The 21,925-nt window shown below is 44.5% G+C and overlaps 1 protein-coding gene across 7 annotated transcripts in view; it reads right to left on the bottom strand.

Moving 5' to 3' along the window:
• piezo1 (piezo type mechanosensitive ion channel component 1 (Er blood group)) overlaps positions 1-21,925 on the bottom strand; it is a 214,416-nt gene that overhangs the window by 129,986 nt on the left and 62,505 nt on the right. For all 7 annotated transcript variants that reach the window (XM_061791069.1, XM_061791070.1, XM_061791071.1 and 4 more), the window contains 3 exons: positions 16,073-16,145; positions 8,591-8,694; positions 3,647-3,726 (listed from right to left, as the gene is read on the bottom strand). In XM_061791069.1, the coding sequence (XP_061647053.1) occupies positions 3,647-3,726; positions 8,591-8,694; positions 16,073-16,145 (257 nt within the window). The remainder of the gene's footprint in view (positions 1-3,646; positions 3,727-8,590; positions 8,695-16,072; positions 16,146-21,925) is intronic.

The raw sequence follows: 21,925 nt of genomic DNA, 5'->3' as shown, positions 1-21,925 counted from the left end.
CGGAAAAGGGTGGCGTGCCCTCTCCAGGTCGGGGATGAGATACTGCCCCAAGTGGAGGAGTTTGAGTATCTTAGGGTCCTGTTCACGAGTGAGGGAAACATGGAACGGGAGATCGACAGGCGGATCGCTGCAGCGTCTGCATTGATGCGGACTTCGTATCGGTCTGTTGTTGTGAAGAAGGAGCTAAGCTAAAAGGCCAAACTCTCAATTTACTGGTCGATCTACGCTCCTACCCTCACCTATGATCACGAGCTGTGGGTCGTGACCGAAAGAATAAGATCCCGGATAGAAGTGGTTGAAATGAATTTCCTCCGCAGGGTATCCGGGCTCTCCCTTAGAGATAGGGTAAGAAGCTTGATCATCCGGGAGGGGCTCAGAGTAAAGTTGCTGCTCCTCCGAACTGAGAGGAGCCAGATGAGGTGGCTCGGGCATATGATTAGGATGCCTCCCGGACGCCTCCCTGGTAAGGTGTTCCGGGCACGTCCCACCGGGAGAAGACCCCAGAGACGACCCAGGACACGCTGGAGAGACTACGTTTTTCAGCTGGCTTGGGAACGCCTCAGGATCCCCCCGGAAGAGCTGGAGGAAGTGGCTGGGGAGAGGGAAGTCTGGGCTTCCTTGCTAAAGCTACTGCCCCCGTGACCCGACCTCGGATAAGCGGGAGGAAAATGGATGGAAGGATATAGCGTATATGACTGAACAAGGACCATCATTTTCTTTTTTGTTGTGTTTTGTTTATTGATTGTGCTTTTCTGAAATGCCTTATAATTTAATTTGAATCACATTAACATATGTTACGCCTAATCCTTCATGTCTTTTTTAAGAATGACACATTACAAATTCTGCCCGGGTAAACAAACTTCTGAGCACAACAGTATAATGTTCTTTTACTAAATAAAAGTAGAGCTGCATTTCAAAATAAGAGCATGTATATAAAAAGTTAGTTATATGGGTTCAAATAAAGTGTTTAACTGCAGAAAAATAAAATAAGTTTCCTCTTTTCCTCTTAGCATCATGACACAATTTTACATATTTAATTGATGTTTGTTCATAACCTTTACATTTTTTTTCCATAATGGCATTTCACATATAAGCACGTAATAAATGCTCCCAGTGGCGCTTTGACTATTTTTAGTGCGCCAATTATGTGCACCCCTGTACCTTTAGACATTAAATTTGGAATTTAGGCAGTGAACAAAAAAATTAAACAATTGTGTTGTTAAAGTATATGTAGTTTATATAAAAAGTCTACACCCCCTATAAAATGCCAAGTTTTGATGATGTGAAAAATGAGCCCAAGATAAATCATTTCCAAACTTTTTTCCACCATTAATGTTACCGACTGTATAAGCTCGACAACTCAATTGGGGAAAAAAAGCTGAAAGGGAGGGGAAGTCAGCAGAGATGATCATGATCACATTCAAACTCATGTTAAATGTGAGTCAACACACGCCTGCCAGCATTTGAAGAGCCTGTGATTAACCCCAAATAAAGTCCAGATTTTCTAGTAGGCTTTTCCTGACATTTTGGTAGTCACATCAAGTATATAAAAAGTTAGTTCTATGCGTTCAAATAAAGTGCTTAAATACAGACAAATACTCTTTTCTTTTTAGTATCATGACACAACTTAGAAGCCTCAAACAATTTTACATATTTTCATTTATGTTTGTTCATAACCTTTGTTTTGTTTCATAATGGCATTTCACATACAACCCCAATTCCAATGAAGTTGGGACGTTGTGTTAAACATAAATAAAAACAGAATACAATGATTTGAAAATCATGTTCAACCGACATTTAATTGAATACACTACAAAGACAATATATAAAATGTTCAAACTGATCAACTTGATTGTTTCTAGCAAATAATCATTCACGTAGAATTTTATGGCAGCAACAGGTTCCAAAAAAGCTGGGACAGGTGGCAAAAAGACTGAGAAAGTTGAGAAATGCTCATCCAACACCTGTTTGGAACATCCCACAGGTGAACAGGCTCATTGGGAACAGGTGACTGCCATGATTGCTTCCCTGAATTGCTCAATCATTCACAAGCAAAGATGCGGCGAGGTTCATCTTTTTGTGAACAAGTGAACAAGTTTTTTGGAACGTGTTGCAGCCATTAAATTCTAAGTTCATGATTATTTGCTAGAAACAATCAAGTTGATCAGTTTGAACATTTTATATCGTGTCTTTGTAGTGTATTCAATGAAATATAGGTCGAACATGATTTGCAAATCAATGCATTCTGCTTTTATTTATGTTTAACACAACGTCCCAACTTCATTAGAATTGGGGTTATATCAGCACAAAATAAGTGCTCCCATTGGGAACTTCTCATTGAGAAGCACAAACAAAAATGACTGGGCGTTCCATTTTAAGTGCCGTTCATTCCAAAGGTTCTCTTCCTTTATCGGTCACTTTCTGATCTTTCTTCATCTTTCTCTCTCCCCTGCTACGTTTCTCCCCGTCCCTGTCTGGTCTGTGCGCAGTCAGTGATTACTGCTTGAGATGATTTCATTGACTGAAGGGTTGGCTGAACTCGCATGTGATCGGTCGGTACGGTTCGTCACAACCATAAAGCCTGTAATGCGGCACCGCTTAAAATAGAAGCACCCCGTGTGTCTGGAATCATAGCCTCTCTTTTTTGACTATGGTGTGGGTCCGTAGTGGACTGATTCTGGATCCGGACCCAGATCGCGGTCCGCCAGTTTGTGACCACTGCTCTAAATTGTCCTTAGGTGTGGATGTGAGTGTCAATGGATGTTTGTCTGTGTCCTGCCATTGGCTGGCATCCAGTCCGGGGTGTACCCCGCCTATGAACCGAAGCCAGCTGGGACAGCCCCCGCGACCCTAATGAAGATAAGTGATATAGAAAACGGATGGATGAACTGTACAGTGTTTCGATACTTTTTTTACACAAATTGTTGTTCTCTAACAAGAAGCTAAGTGGCAAAATTCACAACCTGAGTTTGATCCATGAATTGCCCGATACATTTCCTGGTTGAGGTGGCACGGTGAACGACTGGTTAGCACATTTACAGGCCTCTCTCATCTTTTCAAGCGGGAGATCTTGCACAACTGGTGCCTGACTAAATACTTTTTTGCCCCACCTATATTTCCATTTAAGGACATTATTATTTTACAAAACAACCTGACATTTGAGGAAAATTTTGCTTCAGTTTGTCAGTGTGCATAATTACTGATCACAGTGATTGTATTTTAAGGCACAAAACTACATCAGAGGTATTTGGAACTGAAAATTTTTGTATTGCAGTTTAAAATTAAATCAATTCATGAAGACCTTGTAATTATTACCGTTCCATTTTATACATGAGCATAATAATTTGCAAAAGTATCCATAGCCCCCACCACTACCACGTCTTATGTTTTTCAGAGACCCCTGACTCAAATTGATCCTGCGGGCCCGATTTTACAGGCTGTATGTTTGACACCCCTGCTCTAAAAGACAAGGCTGTGTTTGAATTACGTGTCTGCAGTTTTAAAACAAAAAACACTCAATGTTCAATTTACCCATACACATACAGTACATATAAACAGCAAGTTCAAAGAAACTGATCATTTTGCAGTGGTCTCTCGCTGTCTCTCTCTCTCTCTCATACATACAATTAGTAGCATCGTTTATAACCTAGCGCGCAGAATCCAGATGAGGCAAGCCCAAAGCAGTAGCACAAATGTCAGCCAGCTGTGGTACGTGATGCTCCAAACCTGAATAGCAGAAGAAACACCCAAAGGTGAGTTGAACGTTGACACAGATGCAATATTTCATGTGACATTTGTGAAAGACCCTGTAAAGTGAATTGAGAGATTTGTTCTCTCAGGGCACATTTCTACCACTACAGCATGCAGTTAGCTAGCGACCTCTGGCACAGTCTGAATAACGTGTGTTGGTGTGTTTAATGAACGGTTACATTTCCGTGAAGTGTCTCTCTTATGTGGACCCACACAGAACACAACACAGAGTGAGACAGGTACGAGACTACCCTGCTGCCTGTCCGCCGGGTCCAGAAACTTGTTAACCCGCGAGCGAGCTGCCGGCTAACGCCTCTCATCGTGGCATGTAAAATCCCCGCAATGACTCAATGGGATATATTACAGCCACTGGAGGCGTCACACAGATATAACCTCGCAGCTTAAACATAAAGGGATGTGTTAAGAAGTACAAATGTATTTCATTGACAGCTAAAAGTTTACCTGGGCGTGTTTTCACCGCATTCAGTGTACATGAGACCTGAGAGAATGTCTCAATTTTTGACCATTTTAAAGACTGACTTCAAATGCGTTGCGATTTTTTTCTTTATTTCTACATAATTTTCCTTTGTCATCATGCCATATATTTGGTGAAATGTACTTTCTGGAGCAAAACACGCCCACAAGATGATGCTGCCACCCCCGCATTTCACTTTTGGAATGGTGGTCTCATTCTTGCAAGCTTCCCCCCATACTTAACAATGCTCATTATGGCCAAAGAGTTCAATTTTATGGGGTCTCGCACGGGGCCATGCATCCCAAAAACACGCATGGCAGGTTAATTTGCGACTCTAAATTGCCGGTAGGTGTGAATGTGAGTACGGATGGTTGTTTGCTTATATGTGCCTTGCGACTGGCTGGCGACCAGTTCAGGGTGTGCACCGCCTCTCGTCCAGACTCAGCTTGGATAGGCTCCAGCACGCACGTGACCTCGGTGAGGATAAGCGGTACAGAAAATGGATGGATGGATGAAAACATTTTTGAACAGAGGTGTACAGACTTTTAGAATGTTGCTTGAAAGTTTGTGAACCCTCCTGACATGGTCACTCTTTTTATAAAAAACAAAAAACAAACTAACCTTGTTAAACGTACACTACATCCAAATCCCAATTTGTAAAGCATACCTTCCAAATTGTAGACAGACACACAAAAAGAGATATATTGTCATTATTTAATGACAATAAACATGTTTTGTTTTTTCACAAAAACTGATAATTGTACGTGTGCAAAAGTATGTGAACCCCTAGCTGCATTGGTTACATCCAGCGGGTAAAAGACACTGGCTCAACATTAGCGTGCTTATTATATCATTTAACCAGACCAATGAAATAAGACATCGTTAGAAAAGAATTTGGCCTGCACTAATTAACAGAGATGAAAGCAACCAAACCAACTGCGGTCCCATAAAAATCAACAAAACCAAGAGCAAAGGAGATAGCCGAAGACATGAAGAAGAAAGTACTGCGAGCACCTCCATCTGTGGAGGGCTGTCAGACCATCCTCAAAAGATTCCAGCTCCATCCAGCCATTGGAAAACAATTTACAAATGGATTGTTTTCAACATGACAGCAACTCTACCAAAATTGGACGCTCATCAAAACTATCACCCACAAACACCAGTAAAAAATAGGTAAAGGCTGACCAGGACATCACCTCTACAGAGTTGCAGATCTCGCTGGTAGCATATCGGATAAATGTGCATGCATATACTATCCATCCATCCATCCATTTACTGCCGCTTATCCGAGGTTGGGTCGCGGGGGCAGCAGTTGAAGCAGGGAAGCCCAGACTTTCCTCTACCCAGGCACTTCGTCCAGCTCTTCCGGGCGTTCCCTGGCGAGGGGGGAGACATAGTCTCTCCAGCATGTCCTGGGTCATACCCGGGGCCTCCTCCCAGTGGGACGTGCCCAGAACACCTCACCAGAGAGGCGTCCAGGGGGCATCCTAACCAGATGCCTGAGCCATCTGGCTCCTCTCTGTGCGGAGGAGCAGTGGCTCGACTCTGAGCCCCACTCGGATGACGGAGCTTCTCACTCTATCTCTAAGGGAGAACCCAGACACCCTGCGGAGGAAACTCATTTCAGCCGCTTGTATCCGGGATCTTGTTATTTTGGGCACGACCCACAGCTTGTGACCATAGGTAAATTAAGAGCATTATCTTTCGGCTCCTTCTTGACCACGACAGACCGCATGTGCTGCACCGAGCTGCCCGTCGATCTCCTGCTCCATTCTACCTCACTCGTGAACAAGACCCCGAGATACTTGAACTCCTCCACTTGGGGAAGGATCTCTTCCTGGACCCGGAGAGGTCACTCCATCCTTTTCTGATTGAGGGTCATGCTCTCAGATTTGGAGGTGCTGATTTTCATCCCAGGCGCTTCACACGTGGCTGTGAATCACTCTAGTGAGGGCTGGAGATCGCGGCTTGATGCAGCCATCAGAACTACATCATCTGCAAAAAGCAGAGACGTGATATTGACGTCGTCAAACTGGCCCCCCGTCTACCCCTCGGGTGCGGCTAGAAATTCTGTTCATGAGTGTAATGAACAGAATCGGTGACAAAGGGCAGCCTTAGTGGAATCCAACCCTCACTCAAAGAAGACCAAACTCTGACACCAGTCGTAGAGGGATTGAACAGCCCGTATCATCGGGTCTGAATGACTACAGGCCTGTCGCCCTGACATCTGTGGTCATGAAGTCTTTTGAACGCCTCGTGCTGGACCACCTCAAGAGCGTCACAGGTCCCCTGCTGGACTCCCTGAAGTTTGCCTACCCAGCAAACAGGTCTGTGGATGACGCAGTCAACATGGGATTGCACTTCATCCTAGAACACCTCGAAGGCACAGGGACCTTCACCTATGTGAGTATCCTGTTCGTGGACTTCAGCTCTGCATTCAAAACCATCATACGCGAACTCCTCTCCTCCAAGCTTCTTCAGCTCAGCGTCTCGCCTGCCATCTGCTGGTGGATTTATAGCTTCCTGATGGGCAAGACACAGCAGGTGAGGCTGAGGGACATCACCTCATGTACATGCACCACCAGCACTGGGGCGCCACAAGGATGTGTCCTCTCTCCGCTGCTCTTCTCTCTCTACACAAACGACTGCACCTCAATGCACCTGGCTGTCAAACTCCTGAAGTTTACAGACGACACCACAGTCATCTGTCTCATCAAAGACGGTGATGAGTCTGCGGATCGACAAGAAGTGGAGCGGGTGGATCTGTGGTGCGCCCGACACAACCTGGAGCAGAACATGCTCAAGACTGTAGAGATTATTGTGGACTTCAGGAAGCATTCTTCACCGCAGCTGCCCCTTACGCTGTCCAACTGCCTTGTGTCAACCGTCGAGACCTTCAAGTTCCTGGGAATTACAGTCTCTCAAGACCTGAAGTGGGAGTCCAACATCAACTCCATCCTCAAAAAGGCCCAGCAGGGGATGTACTTCCTGTGGCTTCTGAGGAATTAATACATTAATGGTAACCTTTTATTGCTCAGTGACGGTGTTTTTATGTTTTTATGTCTCAAAGGTATTCTCTGTCAATCTCTGCTGTCGAACAAGAGCAGCCCCAGCTTCCAGAGACAAATTCCTCGTGTGTTTTTGACATATTTGGCAAAAAAAGATGATTCTGATTCAGATTCTGATCAAGGGTCCCGTACCCCATAGTCGGAGCACCTTGCACAGGACTCCCAGAGGGATACGGTCGAATGCCTTCTCCAAAGCCACAAAACACAGTCTACATGTTTTGGGCGAACTCCTATGCACCCTCGAGGACCCTGCTGATGGTGTAGAGCTGGTCCACTGTTCCACGGCTAGGACCAAAACCAAACTGCTCCTCCTGAATCTAAAATTTGACTTCCTGACGGACCCTCCTCTCCAGAAACCCTGAATATACCTTCCCTGAGGAATGTGATCCCCCTATAGATGGAACACAGCCTACGCTCCCCCTTCTTAAAAAGGGGTACCACAACCCCGGTCTGCCAATCCAGAGGCACTGTCCCCAATGTCAACGTGAATTTGCAGAGGCGTGTCAACCAGGACAGCCCTACAACATCCAGAGCATTCAGGAACTCCAGGCGGATCTCATCCACCACTGGGGCCTTGCCACTGGGGAGCTTTTTAACTACCTCAGTGACTTCAACCCCAGAGATAGGGGGACCCGCCTCAGACTCCCCAGACTCTGCTTCGTCCTGGGAAGGCATGCCAGCAGAATTGAGGAGTTCGTTGAAGTATGCGGCCCACCGACTCACTATGTCCCAAGTTGTGGTCAGCAGCGGCATATCCCCACCATACACAGTGTTGCTGGTGCACTGCTTCCCCCTCCTGAGACGTCGGATTGTGGACCAGAATTTATTTGAAACCGTCCAGAAGTCGTTTACCATGGCCTCACCAAACTCCTCCCACGCCTTGGTTTTTGCCTCAGCGAACACCAAAGCTGCATTCCGCTTGGCCAGCCGGTACGCATCAACTGCCAAAAAGGCCCGATAGGACTCGTTCTTCAGCTTGACGGCATCCTTTCCTCCTACTTTTGCACATGTACAATTGTCAGTTTTTGCCGGGGGAAAAAAACATGTTTGTTGGATTAAATTATGAAAATATATCTCTTTTTGTTTGTGTGGCTACTATTTGGAAGGTATGCTTTACAAATTGGGATTGGTATGTATGTTTAACAAGGTTAACTAAAATGTTTTGGTTTTTTTACAAAAAGAGTGACCATGTCATGAGTGTTCACAAACTTTCAAGCAGCACTGTATATCCATTATGGCATTAATTATAGAGTATTCTATTAATACATTTAGCACATTGGTTGATTTCAATAATTACCATCATTGCTATCAGAGCACAGACATAACTCTGCTGCATGACCATCTTTCCCAGCATTAAAAATGGGCTTTCAGTCTGTTGACCACCAGTTGCAAGACCAAAACCTGTCAAAGAAATACAGCTGTCAGTTTGGATCATCATAAAACACTACTTCACCATAATGGAGATATAATGCATTCCATATTAAAGCACCTATCAACTAAGCTAACTAGTATTTTGTTTGGTTAGTTTTTATTGTATTAGTATTTTATTATCATATGTTTTGTGATCAGCACTTTAATACAGCTGTGTCTGTTGTGACAGTGCGACTTAAATAAGGTTGAGTTGAGTATTGAAGAATATGTACAAGGGGATAAGGAACATAGGTGGAATTGGGACAATAGGGGTCACAAGAAAGTTGTATAAAGTTGTCAGACAGGGAGGGATAGAGACATAAAGTAAGAAGCCACAAAAATAATTTAATTACAGTACTTAACTTTTGCAGTCCAATAATCGCTCTTTTATTGCAGAGGTTACCTTTCAGAAAACCCCTGCAATAAAAGAAATTTGAAAACAAAAAAAATCCTTTTTTGCATATATTATACCAAACTATTAGGTATATCAGTACAAACTGTAGGCCGGTCCCAAACTCAGATAAATGCAGAGATTTGCATCAGGAAGGGCATCCGGCTTAAAACTTTGCCAAACAAATATGAGCGTTCATCTAAAGAATTCCATACCCGATCGGTCGTGGCCCGGGTTAACAACGTCCGCCCCCGGCACTGTTAACCTGCAGGGCGCCAGTAGAAATTCAGCAACTGTGGGTCGAAGATGAGGGAGAGGTGGAAAGCGGGTTTTTAGGCAAAAAGAGAAGAGGAAAGCACAAAGCTTAGAATTCAGTGTGGGGGCTTTGAATGTTGGGACTATGACAGGAAAATCTCAGGAGTTGGTTGACATGATGATGAGGACAAAGGTTGATATATTCTGTGTGCAGGACAGCAGGTGGAAAGGCAATAAGGCTAGAAGTTTAGGGCCAGGGTTTAACCTATTTTACCATGGTGTAGATGGGAAGAGAAATGGAGTAGGGATTATTTTAAAAGAAGAGTTAGCTAAGAATGTCTTGGAGGTGAAAAGAGTATCAGATCAAGCAATGAGGCTGAAACTTGAAATTGAGGGTGCTATGTATAATGTGATTAGTGGGTATGCCCCACAGGTAGGATGTGACCGAGAAGTGAATGAGAAATTCTGGAAGGAGCTCGACGAAGTAGTTCTGCTCATCCCAGACAGAGAGAGAGTCGTGATTGGTGTAGATTGTAATGGACATGTTGGTGAAGGAAACAGGGGTGATGAATAAGTAATGGGTAAGCATGGCATCCAGGAAAGGAACGTTGAGCGACAGATGGTGGTAGACTTTGCAAAACGGATGGAAATGGCTGTAGTGCATTTTTTTTTTTTTTTTTTTTTTAACAGAAGAGGCAGGAACATAGGGTGACCTACAAGAGCAGAGGTAGAGGCACGCAGGTGGATTAAATCTTGTGCAGACAAATGTAATCTGAAGGAGGTAACTGACTGCAAGGTAGTAGTAGAGGAGAGTGTGGCTAGACAGCATAGGATGGTGGTGTGTAAGAGGTCTTTGGTGGTGGGGAAGAAGATTAAGAAGACAAAGGCAGAGCAGAGAACGATGTGGTAGAAGATGAGAAAGGAACAGTGTTGTGCGGCTTTTTGGGAAGAGGTAAGACATGCTCTCGGTGGACAGGAGGAGCTTGCAGAAGACTGGACCACTGCAGCCAAGCTGATCAAAGAGGCAGGCAGGAGAGTACTTGGTGTATCTTCTGGCAGGAAAGGAGAGAAGGAGACTTGGTGGTGGAACCTCAACGTTCAGGAAATCATACAAGGAAAGAGGTTAGCTAAGAAGAAGTGGGACACTGAGAGTGTCATGGCCCTGTGTTTCAAATTGTTTTTCTTTGTGTTGCAGTGTCTGGGTGAGCAAAGGTGGGCGTTGACATCGATGACGCACCTGTCATCCATTGTAATCATCAGCCTTTTTAGGGGGCACTGTGACAGTGTGTGGACGTCGGAATATTCACTCGTTTTGCCCCGTGTTTGCCGCCGTTCTGACCGCTGTCAAAAGTTAGGTTCTATATGATTATACCACACGGACCTTTTGTCGTGTCTGTTTTTTTATTCTCTCTGGTGGTGAGTCCTTTTTAGTTTCGTATGTCTCGCCATCACATGCTCGGTCATTAAATTAAAATTGTTCGGACCTCTTTCCTAGAGTCTCTTTTTTGGGATCTGCCCTTACGGCATTGCCGTCGGTGACAGAGAGGACCGAGGAGAGGCGAAAGGAATACATTGAGATGCGACGTAGGGCAAAGGTAGAGGTGGCAAAGCCCAAACAAGGCTTATGATATGATGACATGTATGCCAGGTTGGACACTAAAGAAGGAGAAAAGGATCTATACAGGTTGACCAGACAGAGGGATAGAGATGGGAAGGATGTGCAGCAGGTTAGGGTGATTAAGGATAGAGATGGAAATGTGTTGACTGGTGTCAGTAGTGTACTGAACAGATGGAAAGAATACTTTGAGGAGTTGATGAATGAGGAAAATGAGAGAGAAGGGAGAGTAGAAGAGGCAAGTGTGGTGGACCAGGAAGTGGCAATGATTTAAAGAGGATGAAAAAATGGAAAGGCAGTTGGGTCCTGATGACATTCCTGTGGAGGTATGGAAGCATCTAGGAGAGGTGGCTGTGGAGTTTTTGACCAGCTTGTTTAACAGAATTCTAGCGGGTGAGAAGATGCCTGATGCCTGCCTGTACTGGAGCCCATTTTTAAGAACAAGGGTGATGTGCAGAGCTGTGGGAACTACAGAGGAATAAAGTTGTTGAGCACAATGAAGTTATGGGAAAGAGTAGTGCAGGCTAGACTCAGGACAGAAGTGAGTATTTGCGAGCAACAGTATGGTTTCATGCCTAGAAAGAGTACCACAGATGCATTATTTGCCTTGAGGATGTTGATGTAAAAGTACAGAGAAGGTCAGAAGGAGTTAGATTGTGTCTTGGTGGATCTAGAGAAAGCCAATGACAGAGTACCCACAGAGGAACTGTGGTACTGCATGCCAGTGCCTGGTTTGTATTGCACAGGGCACGGTGGACGACTGGTTAGAGCGTCTGCCTCACAGTTCTAAGGACCGGGGTTCAAATCCAGGCCCCGCCTGTGTGGAGTTTGCATGTTCTCCCCATGCCTGCGTGGGTTTTCTCCGGGTACTCCGGTTTCATCCCACATCCCAAAAACATGCATGGTAGGTGAATTGAAGACTCTAAATTGCCCGTAGGTGTGAATGTGAGTGTGAATGGTTGTTTGTTTATATGTGCCCTGCGAATGGCTGGCAACCAGTTCAGGGTGTACACCGCCTCATGCCCGAAGATAGCTGGGATGGGCTCCAGCACGCCCGTGACCCTTGTGAGGAGAAGCGGTTCGGAAAATGGATGGATGGATGTATTGCACAGACTGCTCATTTAGATTCAGGTAAGGTGTACCTAACCACCCTGAATTCGGATTTGTTATGAAAAGGACGCCGTGGTAGCACGCCGTTCTTTATCAACAGGGGGGAATGGGTCTCGTAGTGAGCAAGCTGTCCTGTGTGCGGCCTTACCCGTGTGGAGTTTGCATGTTTTGCCCATGCCTGTGTAGCGTTTATGTATGAAATAAGAATTGTAATTAATTAGCCGGGATCGACGTTTGTGTTACTTCCGGTTTATCGTAAATTTGATTTAATTAACTAATGTCTCGAAAAGGGCACCACGTCAAATTTTTCAAGTTTAACTTTAGACAAAATGACGGCAAACCTTTTTAATCAGTCTCAGAATCTGGAGGGTGCGACAGTCTACGACATTTTGAGTCCTAGGTTACAGAAGTTTACTAAAATTCAGAACACACACAAAATACGACCACGAGTGGAATTTTATGGTATATTTAATGAAACACACAACTACAACTGAAAAATACGAGAAAATAACACTAATGGGTTCTTTCAAATTAAATTTGTTCCAGCATTTCAGGGCCAAAACTTAGAAATCACAATTTCACTGTCGTAACTGCTTAATGGTAGGTGGTACCAAATGGCATCCTCACTATGCAACATGGCATCTTTGAGGGCATCTTTGATTGCGCCAGCGACAAGAAAGTTTTTTCTTTGGAACTCAGGATTGGCATGCAGAGCTGTGGAGCTTGTAAGGAAAGACCTGAGATGGGCTAGATTGGTGGGGCCTGTCAGGGCCATGGACCGAGTGATTTTAGTAGAGCTGAGGGGTCCCAAATGTGGGAGAATTCTATCTTTTGCAAAATTGTCTAGAAAGGGCGCGATTTCATATAGCCTGTCGTTTATCAATATGTCAGCAATCTGTGTGTGAGCATAAACCGTTAGGACGACAGTGTGGTTATGGCCTGCCTATTTTGGTTTAAATTATACAGCAAATGTTGAGAACTAAAATGGCTACTTTTAGCAGATTGCTTAGCAACCAGGAATTGACTATTTTGTTAGCCATGCGTTGTCGGGTAGTTTGGATTTTGGACTGCAATTCCCGAAGTTGCCTCTCGATAGTAGTAAGGCTACAGACGTCCCCGGTGGGGGCGCGTGGATGTCTTTTATTTTGGTCGTTATGTTAGTGGTTTGCGGCGGAGCAGCGCGTTTGGTTTCACCCGTGTCTTGGTTGAGTACCAGCGTTGGCGGACTTGGCGTAGCAGGGATGCTGTCACGGAGACTGGGCTTGCTTGCCCGGTCCAGTCTCACCGTGTTGACCATCCTTTGTTTCGTGCATAATGCATCGCGGGTGGAGTCTTGTGTGACCCCCCCCCCTCCCCCCCTGTCCCCCCTTCGCTGCGTGGAGTCACGAGCGGCTGAGAAGTGAACCAAAAAGATGGCACCGAGGTGCGCTTTGCAAGGTGTACAGAACAAGTGTACAGGAAGTCTGAGGTCTCTGATAAGAGACGATGCCTACATGTCCTATGCTGTTGAAGCCATGCGTGTGTGAAAATCACAAAAGAAGTACAACGACTTCGCAGCCACTGAGACTGACGGCCAGCTAATCAAGAAAGACACCATCATGTGACAGCTGAATGGATGGACCAATGATGACCCTATGTCTTTATGTCTCCAAAGTGTTCTGTAAATTGACTGTCTGTTGTACTAGAGCGGCTCCAACTACCGGAGACAAATTCCTTGTGTGTTTTGGACATACTTGGCAAATAAAGATGATTCTGATTCTGGTAATATGCGACTCATAGGGCGCAGTTTTCCATCTCACCGAGGGGTCTTGTGGTCTCGAAAGCTTGGAAGAATGATCGCCAGAGCGCCCACTGGTGGACATCTTCAGCTTTTCTGGTGTGTACATCCCTTTTGTCAAGCTGTCATCTGGCTGGGATTTTGGTAGCGGCGATGCATCCAGGAGGCTTAGCACCCCATTCGTCAAGCTGTCATCTGGCTGCGAGTTTGGCAGAGGCGGCGCATCCAGGAGACTCAGAGCGTAGCACTGGGAGGATTCTCTATTGTGTTCTGGCCGCTTCAGGGGCCGGCACACCTGTGCATAAATCTCGCGCCTCGTATAGTCAATTAATGGCCTGAAACGGTGTAGCAAATCTTGTCCAATGAGCAAAGGTACTGACTTGACAGGTGACATGGACACAGGATGAATTATGGAATGTGGCCCTATTGTCCAGTGCAACCACACTCGCGAGCTTAAGTTGGTGTTCACCAAAGCAAGGGAGCGAATTGTCATTTCACAGTGTTGAAGGTTGAGTGTACGGCTGTCTTGCTGTACTTTGTCACACAGTAGGTCAAACACGTCCTCGGACATGACAGTGATGTCTGCTGCAGTATCCACGAGTCTGTCATATTGGAACGTATGTTCAAGTGTTGTCGTCAAGTAAAAGTTCCCTGATGTGTCATTAACGGTGAGTTTATCTAGAAGACGCCGAAATGGCTGCTTGTCTTTTTTGTTTGACAGGTAGCGGGAGTCATTCAGTGAGTCACAGGGCAGGGTCGGAGATTGTCGAGGTCGGATTGTCGAACTGGGTTTTGGTCCGCGAATTTTGATTTTAGTAACGGGTGTCACCTGGTCATCGCAGTGGTCGGTTATGTGCTTTCCCACGGTCTGTTGGATGGGACGCTTGCCATTGCTAATTAGAGAATCAGCCGAATGCACACAGACGTCGGAGTCAGAACAGACCATCACGGCGGGTTGGCCGAGCTCGGGACGTGGCCTCCAAGCAGGGGCTCAGGCTGCCGTGGGTCTTGCTTCGCATTATTCGCCAAGCTGCGGATGATCTCAAGGATAGCATGTGCAGTAGTTCTTTGTTAGCGACCCCTTGTGGGGTTGCGAAGGAGGATACCTTACTTTTGGGCTTGTCACATTCGAGCGAACCGGACCAGGCGTCAGTTTTTTCCAGCAAATGTTCAAAGTTTTGCCGCGCGTCATTATTTTGGTAGCTCAAACCAGAAATATTGTGATCAAACAGCTTTCAAAATATATTCTTACATAGTCTTTGTCTCGTTTTAGTCAGAAAAAAGGTTGTTGACTATAGCTATGATGAAAATCTTTCGTCAACAAAATGAACACTCGTGTGAACACTGAACGCGCAATTCCCTGCCTTCAGCACTGGTACCGTTCTTCACACTGACAGTCCTGGCAATATAGTCAGCGAAAAGCATTATGGGAACCAGGAATTCATTGCTGTGATATTTTTAAGTACAGTACTGTACTTGTCAAAAAAGCTAAATGTTGCTCCTTGCATTTGTTCCCGTCTTATTAGCTATAGGTTGGTATTTGTGAATTTATTTCATGAAACTCTGACAGTGGCTTGTGGTTTTCGAGTCATGTTCTTTGTATCCTCAAGCAATTTGGTGACTTACCAAATGTATGAGATGAGATTACTAGGTAAGGTTTCCTTTTTCTGCTAAGAATAAGAACCCAGTTGACCTTATGCGAGTCATAGCTGCCGCATTAAAATCATATACCCAGTAAAGCTAACTATTAGAGCTGTGCAGGTGAGGAACTGCACTACATTAACCTATAAAAAAAAAAAAAATCCACGATGCACTGAATCCACAATAATTTAACTGCAATATAGCAGGGGATTACTGTTTTGCAAAATATGTCCAAGGGGATAAGAACCCCAGGGGAGTGGCATTGGTACAATAGGGGTTACAATAAGGTTGTAAGAAGTTGGCAGAAACGGAGGGAGAGAGACATAAAGTAAGCAGTTACATAAGTAATTTAATTTCAGTAAATAAGAATTTATGCAGTACCTTCTGCCTTAAATTGCTGAGGTTTGATAGGTAGAGGGGCACCCTTGTTAAAACTCGTTAAGGATGGCAATACCTGGGACCATGCCAACACGTTAATACATGACTGAGACGGTGGAAAATGGGTTTTAGTGTCACACAAAATCACCATTTCCACTACACGGGAGTTACTTGCCTTGTCAGGGTAAATAAAAATACATACCAAGTTGTGGTGGACCTTCTTCAGCAACAGTTTCTTCCCGAATGTGCTCTGTTCCCACACACAGGACCATGAGCTGAGACACAGACGAAAAAAAAAACATTACCTACACACTCCCCACCAAAAGTATTGGTACAAGTGAGGCAAATTCCTTTATTTTTGCTAAAGATGGAAAAAAATTGGTTCGATATTGACAATTCTTTGATCAAGCATACTGAAACCACAATGGAATTATTATCCTTTTTTGATTACGCTCTGTATACCCTTTACGATTTGCTAACACAGGTTTGGTTCATTACATGTGGTGGTAGTGACCAAAAGTCAAAAGTGAAGTGAACACTACACTGAAAACAAATTACTGCATAAAAATTGGGGAAATCAAACAATATTGTTATGCTTGATACACACACGGAAAGACTGTCTGAAAACAGAGATTTTGTTCTTTGCACCATAACGTCGAAGCTGTTAAAACAACAACCCCATACACACAAGTGAACCTTCCGTTAAGAAAAACCCAAAAAAAACATTCCTGAAATAAATAAATGAGGCTGTAATTTACCAAAATGCAGCTTTTGGGCACGTCACATCAGCTCTATATTTACAAAACAAAAGTGAAGTACACGAAGAAAACCCCCCCAGCTAAAACGCTCCAGAATGGCTAAGGCTGCCCTGATCTAAATCCTGTTTGAAGATATTTGAAAGGAGATGCAACATGCAGTCTGCAGAAGACAGGCTTCAAAAAGGTGCAGAAGTCTTATTGAGCATTATCGTCTCATTGAAGTACCTCAAAAGGTTGTGCGATAAAACATTAAGTTAAATCAGCATCAGTTTTATCGAGGCCAGTTTTCATAGTATAACAGTATCGTAGTTTCCCACAATAATTCTGTTGGATGACAACACACAATACCAGTACCCATAAAGGACGTCTCTAATGCTGTGAACACTGACAATTATGCCATAGTTCTGGACCTAAAAACGACATCTGCAGAAAATAAATTCCCGCCAAAACAGACCCAGTAGTAATTTAAGGATTGTTTTCTGATGACATATTTGATTTTTCAGCCAAATTTTGATGTGCCCACATGTGCCCAGGTCGAAACCTGCGTGAGCCTGCTGACGAGCACATTTCTTCAGAATCAAGTTTGCCAAGTATGTCAAAAACACACAAGGAATTTGTCTCCAGTAGTTGGATCTGCTATAGTACAATAATTGGCAGAGAATACTTTAGAGACATAAAAACACACACTGAGCAATAAAGGTTTACCAGTAATGTAAACCACTATCATGGTCCTCAGTCGGAAAAGGGTGGCGTGCCCTCGCCAGGTCAGGGATGAGATCCTGCCCCAAGTAGAGGAGTTCAAGTATCTTGGGGTCTTGTTCACGAGGGAGGGAAGAATGGAATGGGAGATCGACAGGCGGATCGGTGGAGCGTCTGCAGTGATGCAGACTTTGTATCGGTCCGTTGTGGTAAAGAAGAAGCTAAGCCGCAAGGCGAAGCTCTCAATTTACCGGTCAATCTATGTTCCTGCCCTCACCTATGGTCACGAGCTGTGGGTCGTGACCGAAAGAACAAGATCCAGGGGGCCGAAATGAGTGTCCTCCGCAGGGTGTCCGGGCTCTCCCTTAGAGAGAGGGGGAGAAGCTCGGTCATCCGGGCGGATCTCAGAGTAGAGCCGCTGCTCCTCCACATCGAGAGAAGCCAGATGAGGTGGCTGGGGCATCTGATTCGGATGCCTCCTGGACGCCTCCCTGGTGAGGTGTTCCGGGCACGTCCCACCAGGAGGAGACCCCGGGGACGACCCAGGACACGCTGGAGAGACTACATATTTTCCATCCACTGTTTTACAAGGATCTTATTAAGTTAGTTGCCTTCTGCTTTCAGCATTTCAACCGAAATTGTATCCAGAACACAAGCTTTTCCAGCCTTAAGTGAATTAATAGCGTTTTCAGCCTCTTCATTCACGATACATGGAACTGGGTCTGCTTCTAGCGTTCCTGTAATCATGCATTGAGGGTTACTGTATAGGTTTGTCTCGTATGATTTCTTGGCGCCTGTGACATATCGTTCCATCTGCTATTTTAAAAAAATATTCTTCTTGTGCGCGTTTAATATTTGTTATTCCATGTCCAGCTTCAAGCGTTTTCTGAACAAGCCGAACGTTGTAAGTTCTCAATTCTTCTCGGCTTTTTCCGAATCATCTTGCACAATTCAACATAATCACTTTTGTTGATAATGCTGCCCCTTTTCTTCATTTCTAGTCGCTTTTTCATTAATTCTAAAGTAGCTTTAGATATTCTGGATGCTGTCGTCTTTCACGTTGATGGCGCTACTTTATGTTTGAACAATGCCGTTTACAATTTCTTCGTTGTGTGTTGATAAATCTGTGTCTTCCAGCGTTAGAAGAGCTTTAGAGCGATTATCCAAACATATTTGAAACTCGTAGCTTCTTTCTTGAATTAAGATTAGATTGGTAAACTTGCTCTTTAGAAGTTTATTTCGTTCAAATTGGCAGTTTGTTTGCACTTTCACCTGAACGAATCTGAGGTCACTTCCAATGTACCCCGCCTCCTGCCCGATGATAGCTGGGATAGGCTCCAGCACGCCCACGACCCGAGTGAGGAGAAGTGGCTCAGAAAATAGATGGATGGATGGATATTTCAATTGAAGCGAGTAAGACTTTCTAATAGAGATGGTATATGTGGCGATTCTGTCAGAAATACTTTTGACGCAGGTAACGCAATTGCCAATAGGTTTATTAATAATGAAACCAACTCCACTTTTGCGTCCGCTTTCTGATCCTCTGTAATAAAATAGATGGCCATTATCGAGAGTCAACATACAGTGGGTACGGAAAGTATTCAGACCCCCTTCAATTTTTCACTCTTTGTTATATTGCAGCCATTCGCTAAAATCATTTAAGTTAATTTTTTCCTCATTAATCTACACAGAGCACCCCATATTGACAGAAAAAATGGGAATTGTTGAAATTTTTGCAGATTTATTAAAAAAGAAAAACAGCCAGTCACACAGCCAGAAGTATTCAGACCCTTTACTCAGAATTTAGTAGAAGCCCCCTTTTGAGCTAATACAGCCATGAGTATTTTTTGGGAATGGTGCAACAAGTTTTTCACACCTGGATTTGGGGATCCTCTGCCATTCCTCCTTGCAGATCCTCTCCAGTTCTGTCAGGTTGGATGGCGAACATTGGTGGACAGCCATTTTCAGGTCTCTCCAGAGATGCTCAATTGGGTTTAAGCCAGGGCTCTGGCTGGGCCATTCAAGAACAGTCACGTAGTTGTTCCGAAGCAACTCCTTTGTTATTTTAGCTGTGTGCTAAGGGTCATTGTCTTGTTGGAAGGTGAACCTTCGGCCCAGTCTGAGGTCCTAACCACTCTGGAGAAGGTTTTCGTCCAGTATATCCCTGTACTTGACCAGATTAATCTTTCCTTCGATTGCAACCAGTCTCCCTGTCCCTGCAGCTAAAAAACACCCCCACAGCATGTTACTGCCACCACCATGCTTCACTGTTGGGACTGTATTGGACAGGTGATGAGCAGTGCCTGGTTTTCTCCACACATACCGGCCTAAAAGTTCTATCTTGGTCTCATTAGACCAGAGAATCTTATTTCTCACCATCTTGGAGTCCTTCCGGTGTTTTTTAGCAAACTCCAAGCAGGCTTTCATACGTCTTGCACTGAGGAGAGGCTTCCATCGGGCCACTCTGCCATAAAGCCCCGAATGGTGGAGGGCTGCAGTGATGGTTGACTTTCTAGAACTTTCTCCCATCTCCCGACTGCATCTCTGGAGCTCAGCCACAGTCATCTTTGCACGGAAAAATTAACTTAAATAATTTTAGCAAATCGCTACAATGTGACAAAGAGTGAAAAATGTAAGGGGGTCTGAATACTTTCCGTACCCACTGTAGCTTCATCTTTCTGACGGATTTCACAGTTCAATTATATCCCATTCGATGGCTTCTTGCTCATGTTGTAGGTCTTCTAATCGAGAATTGTCCTTTACCGTTCACACGTTGAGCGTCCCAAAAATAAGATTTTGTGCGTTGTGTCTTTTTTTGCTTCTTTCTTGCTACTTCTAAAGATTGTCCTTTGGTTTGACTTAAAATGTTTGTAGGAGTAACCGTATTCTGGTCTAGCATAGCCAAGTCCATTGTCCGTAAGCAGCCATAATGAACCCGATGATTCTTAGCACCCTCTGCCGCCAAGCTTGTCTGCCCGCTGCCGTAGACAGAGGCTCTTTGGCCTACGGGGAATGAAGGCCGTGTTTTTTGTTGTACTGCCATGAAGAAGGAATAGGCCCTAATCTGCCACGCTGGCCCAATGCGTGTTGGCAGATAGCCCAAACGTAGTCCCGTAGTTTTACCTACAGTTAAGCCCCTAAGCGACGACAACGCGTTGGGCATTTAGGGGTTACATACAGTGTTCCCTCGCCACTTCGCGCTTCACCTTTTGCGGCTTCAGTGCTTCGCAGGTTTTTCCAAAATATTCATTAAAAAAAAAAAAAATAAATACAGCCATATCGGCAGTCAAATTGCGGAAAGACGCGTTGTTTCATGTTGATGCGCGTGAGAGAAGGTTTCCTGCATGCCAAACAAAGAGATGAGTTGACTCAGAGGCTTTGTACATGCCTGTACTTTACGGGCACTCATACAAGGCGCGAGATTGGTTCCCGCCGCGACATCGACCAATGAGATCACGAGTGGATTTATCCCGTGAGCTGATTGGCTGCACATCATCGCAGCCTCACCCAGCATCTTCCCTTGTTGTGTATCGCCAGTCTCGTCCACGCTGTTGTGTTCACAATAACGTTTTTTGTTTAAGCGATCATTTTTTTTCTTTAGTTAAGCAAGCCACGACAATGCCGCCGAAGCTCTGTGCTCCTGCGAAAGCTTCCCGCGGGGCGCCCAAGAGGAAGAAGAAGATGACGACCATCAGCGAAAAAGTGAAACTTTTAGATTTGATCAAAGAGGGCAGAAGTTATGCATCAGTGGCACGCCATTATGGCGTGAAAGAATCTACAGTGCGGTACATCAAGAAAGAGGAAGCAACCATCTGCAAAACTGCTTCAATAAGGAAGCCAAACGTGTGGTAACTCCGCGTAATAAGAGACGGGGTTATGTCCTTGTGCAGGGAAATTTTGAAGCAAAAGAAAAAACAAAGAACAACAACTACCCATCACCATGTTTTTCTCCAAGGTAAAACCCCAGCTACACCATCAGCGTCTCCAGCAGAAGAGTCTCCGAGTGAACCTAAAGCCTCTACGAGTCAAGTGAGAGCCTCTCCTCCGCCACCAACGCAAGTTTCTTTGCCTCTCTCAGAAAGGCACTGTTGATGAATGTTAATTACTCTATAAGGTTTTACAATTAAAGATTTAAGTAAATACGTGTACTGTTGTAATCTTTGTCTCAAATATGTAAAGTATAAATACTGTTGACATATTTTAAACATTCTGGTACCCACATACACATCCACGAAAATTTTTCTCAGGTTTTTCACCTTTCGTGGGGTGTTCTGGTCCCCATTAACCGCGAAAAACGAGGGAACACTCTATATGTATGTGTTTGCACACACACACACACACACACACACGTACAGTACCTGCAAGCATTGCTGACGTAAGTCTTGAGCTTCCTTTCTTTTCTTTATTCTGTCCTTTTTCCTCACTCTCAAAATGTTATCCTTCGCACATATTTCTGTATTTTACAGTATTTTGTTGATACTATTGTGGTAGGCAAAAGTTGGCCCGACCCACTATTTGAACATAACAAAAATACTAATACTCAGTTTAAACATGCTCTTCAGTATGTAAAGATAAAATGAGAACATGTTGAGATCTGA

Source organism: Phyllopteryx taeniolatus, chromosome 11 (assembly GCF_024500385.1).
Source record: "Phyllopteryx taeniolatus isolate TA_2022b chromosome 11, UOR_Ptae_1.2, whole genome shotgun sequence".
NCBI lineage: Eukaryota > Metazoa > Chordata > Actinopteri > Syngnathiformes > Syngnathidae > Phyllopteryx > Phyllopteryx taeniolatus.
Note: the sequence above shows the minus strand (reverse complement) of the source record. Positions and strands in the feature narration are given on the sequence as shown.